Genomic DNA, 7,169 nt, shown 5'->3' on the forward strand with positions numbered 1-7,169 from the left:
CAGTGAGGACAGCAACACTCTGTGTGTGGAAAGCTGTACCCAAAGCAGTGAGGACAGCAACAGTCAGTGTGTGGAAAGCTGTACCCAAAGCAGTGAGGACAGCAACAGTCAGTGTGTGGAAAGCTGTACCCAAAGCAGTGAGGACAGCAACAGTCAGTGTGTGGAAAGCTGCACCCAAAGCAGTGAGGACAGCAACAGTCAGTGTGTGGAAAGCTGTACCCAAAGCAGTGAGGACAGCAACAGTCAGTGTGTGGAAAGCTGTACCCAAAGCAGTGAAGACAGCAACAGTCAGTGTGTGGAAAGCTGTACCCAACGCAGTGAGGGCAGCAACAGTCAGTGTGTGGAAAGCTGTACCCAACGCAGTGAGGGCAGCAACAGTCAGTGTGTGGAAAGCTGTACCCAAAGCAGTGAGGGCAGCAACAGTCAGTGTGTGGAAAGCTGTACCCAAAGCAGTGAGGACAGCAACAGTCACTGTGTGGAAAGCTGTACCCAAAGCAGTGAGGACAGCAACAGTCAGTGTGTGGAAAGCTGTACCCAAAGCAGTGAGGACAGCAACAGTCAGTGTGTGGAAAGCTGTACCCAACGCAGTGAGGACAGCAACAGTCAGTGTGTGGAAAGCTCTACTCCATTACTCATGGTGCATGCTGCTACTGAATCATGACTCTGCAATGTGCGCTGCGTGTAATATGCATTGAATCTCCCTCACCATGTTTACTCCATCTCCCTCTTACTGCTTCTTCAGTGTTCTAGCCAGAGTTGAGGGCTGTGGAAAGAAATACGTATAAACAGCACTCTCGCCTTACTGGCTTCAAATCTCTGTTGACGGGATGTTTTTGTGAGAGGGCACACAAAGTCGTGTAAATAAGCCCGGCATTGTTTGAGATTTATTTTTCTCTACTTTCTTTCCAGAAATGCCAAACTAATGCCAGGAGCCGTGGCCGATGCGCTGAAGTCCGTATTTCAGTCTGAAGGTGGGATGTCCGCATCAGAAGCTGACCTGTACCTGACATCGCTCGAGCAGTCGCGGCGGTTCCAGACTGAAACCTGGTCCTAACACGTGGGAGAACAATAATGTGTCTACAGTACCTCAGAGCCTACAGGAATCATGTGTCGTTAATGTGAATCGAAGGGCACCTAGGGCACGATAAAGATGAGGAACGCGGCATGCCTTTCCTCAGGGCATTCATGATTCACAGCCATGCGTCATTAAATCTAACCAGTGGAACATGTAGTCCATGGTCAAATATGGGAGCAGAGCACACTGTACCTCAGACTCGCATAACTCATAGTCATGTGTCATTAATGGGAACTGGTGGGTCACCGTGGCCATGATCTAAGATGGGGGACGAGGTATCCTGTCCCTCAGTTCCAACATACAGGCATACATCATCATTCTTAAGTAGTGGGAGACAAAGAGTGTCTTCAGAGATGGGAGATGGCTTTCTGTACCTCCGGGCTTTACTTGAATCATTATTGGGATCCTGTGAGACACAGAGACCATAAGCTAAGATGTGGGTCAGGGCCTCCTATCCCTTAGTGTCAACATAAATCATAGTCATGTGTCATTATTCTTAAATGGTAGGCCCAGGCTGTCACCAGAGATGGGAGATAGCTTGCTGCACCTCTTAGCCTATGAATCATAGCCCTAACTCCTGTATGGTTAATGGTAACAAGCAGTGGAAGACATAAGGTGTGATCAAAGAGTGGAAATAGGAACACTATACCCCAGGAGCTACATAAATCATAGTCATGGTATTAATAGTAACCAGTAGGATGTATATGGTGCGATAAAACATTGGTGGGGGGAGACTGAAAGCGTGGCATACCGCAGGAGATGTTTAGTAGAAGTGAGCAAGTATCAGCCCAATCACGAGGCAAACTTGGAAGATGTCTTTGCTGATAGAAAATAATCTGAAAAGTTTTCCAAATCTCTTAAAGGGGAATGTGAAAATCACAATCTTAGATCAAATCGGATGATTTCATATATATAAAGAGGCTAGTTACCTGAGTAATGTTTAAAACTGGTGTAGGACTCATAGAGTTTGTTCCTAAGCAGAGGAAGGCGAGCAGAGAGGAGCCAGAAGCATCTACATCTGATGAATCTATAGAGGGTCTTTCAACGAAAATAAAGCTCCAGTGTGAAACAATCTTGCTATGCTTGCTTTAGTTGGGGCATCGGACTGGACAGTATTCTCCATTTGGGTATTGTCATTTTGTTTTGGACTTCAATCTCATTTTCAACAATATAATGACTGAGTGTAATACTGCCTCCAGCTGAGATCGTGCACAGAATTGTTCTTGGATGCTGTGAGAATTATATAAGATGGATTGTTCCTCAGACATTCATCATGTTGGTGTCTCTTTCATTTGACCCTCTTGAGGTCTATCAATGCATATCCAAATGTCTGGAAATGGTCCATTTCGTTTTATTAACTTGACCGGAAGAAGATCACATGGCCTGCAGCACCACCCCTTCCCCATCCACCACATACACAGTTCCCTTATTCAGTATGTCGTGTCTTACTTTGATTGCTTTTCATTCCATTACTGGTTACGTGCTTATCGCTTTTGTTCTCATACTGTGATGTTTGCATTGTCCAGCATTCTGTCCATCAATTGTTTCTTTTGCATGAAAACCAGAGCAGGTTGTCTGTGTCATTGGTATTTCGATCCTGATGCGTTGACGCCAGCTAGCTCTTGATGCAGTAGGACTTGTGCTTTTTACATCCTGAAGACACTCGTGTAGCCCTAGCATGGACGAGAGACGGGATGTATAAGCAAAGCGTCCTTGGAAATTTTCCGACAGCCTCATTAATAGCCTGATCGTTGGCCAAAGTCGCTGCCTGATTGGGGGGATTTGAGGTTGTGCATTTCCTGAGAAGCTTCAGGATGAACAGCTGTTATGCTTTATTCTGAGGAGATGCCGGTCTTGAGCTTGGGCGCTGTGCTACCTCAACCTCTGTTTCAGACATGGATGAGGGTGGGTCATTAGGAGGTGAGCTGGTTAGTTAAGCCGCGGATCAAAGTGGCTGCTGGGTGGCCCTACTTCACTACAAGAAGTTGTTACGTGCTCTCACTTATCACCCTTTGAAAGTAGAGCACCAAGTTGACCTGAATACTTTAGCTGTATTTGTGTCTGGCATTGATGCAGAATTGGAGGCTTTGAAGAGTCTAGTAACAAGAGCTCAGGCTGATGCAGGTTTTTTAAACAATTTCAGCTGATCTCCCCTTATTGACAGACTGAGCAAAGTTCCCTCTTGGATGGCTCAGGTAATACTGGCACCGAAATCAAAGCCCAAGTCGCCTTTATAACAGGCATATAACTTAGTGCCCTCTGTTATTAACCCTGAAATGACAAAAGCAACTGAAGCGGACCCCCCCCTCACCCCCATCCCAAGCCTAAATACTCCCCAACTTTGACACAGAGGAAGCAGCCGGTGTAACTGACTCTGTATCTTTATCAAAAGAGGTCACTTTAAGACAAGTAATATCCCCCCTCCCTCCAGAGACAATATGTCCATTAGCGGGGACAATAGACCCCTCAATAAGAAGCAAAGGATATGAAGTGCAAGTGCGGAAACAAGCTCTTGAAGCTAAACCAACGGCAAAAGAGGTTGCAGGTGGCCAAACCTTTCTCCTCTAAAATAAATCAGCAATCCTGCACCAGGGTTTAACTACAAACAGCTACATCTGGCACCTCGGAGGCACCCTCAATCATTTAAATCCTCCCACAGGAGCTTCTGGAGGCCCAGGATCAAACAATGCCCATAATGCATTGGTGAATGGTGAAGCGCCTGCTCAAGATGCACCAGAGCTACCAAGAGAAGGGGCGCACCCGATTCACCCTGTTCCATGCTTTGATGTATGTCAGGAGGTGTCACAAGCAGACCCCTTAGTATGGCAGGCCCCATTCCCATGGCAGGTGGTCCAAGAGAAGAGCAACATCTAGCCCCGCAGCCCTGTCCACCTGTAACACAGAAAGTTGCACCACCAAGCCCACCAGCACTCGCTACTTAAAACCTACAAGCACAGGGAACAAAATACCTGGTGGTATTGTCGAAGAAACAACTGCACTTAACAGCCCAAACGCCAAAGATCCGAAGTACACAACTTTAGTTTTACCCTGAATAGAAATCTAAAGGTCTTCAAGACATCTTAAATAGAGGCAGCATCCTAACTTTGTTCCATTCCAGACCTGGAACACATCAGAACACAAGAAATAGAGTCCTTACAATTCTTATGAAGACGAAACAAGCAGGAAAAAGATCTGACACTGATAACATGGGCCTTATCTACAATTACCCAAATCATCCAATTTAAAAAGTCACAATTATCCATAGACTGGGGAGCTAGGCAAGGGAATATTGAAACAACACCTACCGTTCCCCCTTGTTTCGGAGCCCAGCTGTGAAACATGGTCACGGCCAGGATTGCCACCCCCCCAGGCTTCAGAAAAAAATAACCCCATATTCCACTTTGAAGGGCATTGAAGGTGTAATCCTTAATCCTATCCTCAAGTACAACCACTCTACCCTTGAAAATTAACATAACCAAAGAGGATAATCACAAAAACACTTTGTTATTGTATTCCAACGGGCTAGAGTATTGTCAGCACCCGTGTACAAGGGCCCGCTGACTGGTGGATTGAAGAGATGGGAGACCCGTAGGCCTACTTTATAGGTGCCCAAAACTATTTTGGTTGTCTTTTTTTGTGCCAAATAAGAGTTATCATACCTTTTCTCGTTTTGTGCTTTAACACCTTATATTAAAATACGCCTTTTAATGGACAACCAGTGTGCAGGTGGCATGAGAATCCAAGCCTCCAGCTTGTGGTCAGTAAATCCAATGAATCTTAATCCACCACTTTTCCAAATGCTAGAGGACTAGATTGGCTCACCCTCAGACAATACAAGGATACCACCTCCTTTTGGACAGAAGTCAGGTCACCGAGAGATCCTCCAAATCCCCCCAAAATGCAGCATTCAAGATTTGTTCAGCTGGAATAGAAGAAAACATAAATACAATTACACAGATCTATAAACCTCATAAGAGAGCAATCCAGAAAGACATGCAGAATTTGAGAAATCGCATCTCTCCAAACAAAGATTCCCCGAGTGATAAAATACAAAGAGAACCCCGTCAGGGTAGAACAAAAACATTGTGTGTGGAGTTAGGCAGGTAAGAAACAGTGTTGGTGTTTAGTGCCTCACTTATACTAATATGAGCAGCTGACATTTCGTCTGGAGTGCGCTCCCACATTGGCTGCAAAGAACGTTAAAGCATGTCTGCATTTTTGTACAAGTACGGATACTCCAGTGCACCAAAAAGATGTCAAGCTAGCATTCTCATACATGATCAGAATTATACCTTGAATTTTGGACAACCAAAAATTGCCCACTTATAGCTATGAAACACTTCCTACTTGGAATAGTTACTCTAGGTTTGCTTCCACCTGTTGTGAGTTTCAGAGCTAGATCTTTGTTCCCTCAGTACTGCAGTGGGAACTATATTTGCCATTATTTTAATGACTTTGTGCGAACAGTTGTGCACCCGCTAGATTTGTCAGCGACATTCAGTCATTAGTAAAACACTGCACATGGAGATAGCAAGAAAGGTTCCTTTTGCGGGTGGCCACATTCACAAGGGAAGCATACCTGTGCAATGTGCTCTACATGTGCTCATTAAATAGAGCTGCTTAAAGGTCAGTGTCTCTCCAGAGTTCCTCTTCCGCTCTGTGGTCGAAGAGGCAGTGCATGCTGGGTGAGACACAGTGCATGCAGGCAGCAAATATGTCCTCTGCACATTCCCAGACCCTCTACACTGACACTGATGAGACCATGATGCTGGTGTATAAGATATTTATGGCCAGGTCTAAACTGGGGTGGCATGGTGAGCAAAAGAATGATGGATTTAACCCAGATCTCTTGACTGGGGGTGAATGTTTTGATTTGTTCTGCATTCCGTCCATCAATTGTGTGTCTTAAGATATTTATTGCTACACCTAAGTTAGGATTTGCAAAGAATTTCAACGGATTTTCGTGGATGGAGCTAAGGAGGCCCGTCCAGGCACGTAGTTCCTGAACCCTTGTCCATGTTGGTGAAGAGCTAATAATTGAGGACGTTAATTTAACAACAGATATGTAGTGCGTAAAATATCAAATTAATGATATTTCATACATTTTGGTATTAATGGAACCTATTTACTTGGAAAGGTTATATTGTTATGGTCAATGCACGAGTCGAGGAGCTGTGTAGTGCATGGAGTGCCATGTGGCTGCCTTATAGTGTAAGTAACTCTTTCTTACACACCTATCGGCATAAATTATTTATATTTAAGGTTTAGCACATTTAATGTATAAAAATGTTTCTGTGCGGTAGGTATTTTTAAAAGGAATTTAAAGGATATTCACAATCTGAATCATTTTGGTTCTCATTGTTGTTTAATTGATTCCCCTTCAAAGAAAACACATGCAAGCTGTTTCCAAACCCACCAAATAATAGACATGACAGAACATACCAGTAAAGAGTGCATTTATTCATCGATGTACCTAACTATATCAAGTCCATGTTTGCCACATTTCACTTAATCTGTAGTCAGCAGTGCGTTTTTCTATGGATTTTCTGTGGTATCAGATCGTCTTTATCTGATAGAGACTTCTAGCTGCAGATTCCTTACCTTAGATGTGTCCCCAGGTGTCAGACTAAGGTGTTACCAAAGGTAAGTAACTTTTTTTCTAATATGGTAAAACATATTTGTATACAGTATTAGATATTCTGGTGTTTTATGTGACCATACCAATTTCTCACCCATCATAAAATATTGACAATAGCTCACTTGTTTATCTCAGTGAGACATAGTAAGATCTCTGTTCTGCACATCTTACCACCTTACGTGGCCATATTAAAAGACTAAGGGCCAGATGTATGTCAGATTTTTGCATGCAAAATGGGTTTTACACCCATTTGCGCATGCAAAAAACCTGTGGGCCATGTACTAACCCTATTTTGCTAGTTGGAAATACTTTGCGACTCGCAAAATAGTGTTTAGTGACTCGCTATTAGTAAGGCACGTTCCCTTCCTAATAGCGACCCCAAAGGCTATGTAAGATTGTTTTGCAACCGCAATTGCGGTCGCAAAACACTCGCAGTTTACCACCCTTCTCAGAAGG

General features: G+C 44.0%; 1 protein-coding gene across 1 annotated transcript in view; it reads left to right on the forward strand.

Moving 5' to 3' along the window:
- NDOR1 (NADPH dependent diflavin oxidoreductase 1) overlaps nucleotides 1-2,147 on the forward strand; it is a 202,298-nt gene extending 200,151 nt beyond the window's left edge. Inside the window, exon 15 of the mRNA XM_085610082.1 lies at nucleotides 910-2,147. Coding sequence (XP_085466208.1) covers nucleotides 910-1,054 — 145 coding nt within the window. The 3' untranslated portion in view covers nucleotides 1,055-2,147. The remainder of the gene's footprint in view (nucleotides 1-909) is intronic.
- Nucleotides 2,148-7,169: the final 5,022 nt, after the last annotated feature.

The sequence above is a fragment of the Triturus cristatus genome, chromosome 1_2 (genome assembly GCF_964204655.1).
Source record: "Triturus cristatus chromosome 1_2, aTriCri1.1, whole genome shotgun sequence".
Classification (NCBI taxonomy): domain Eukaryota; kingdom Metazoa; phylum Chordata; class Amphibia; order Caudata; family Salamandridae; genus Triturus; species Triturus cristatus.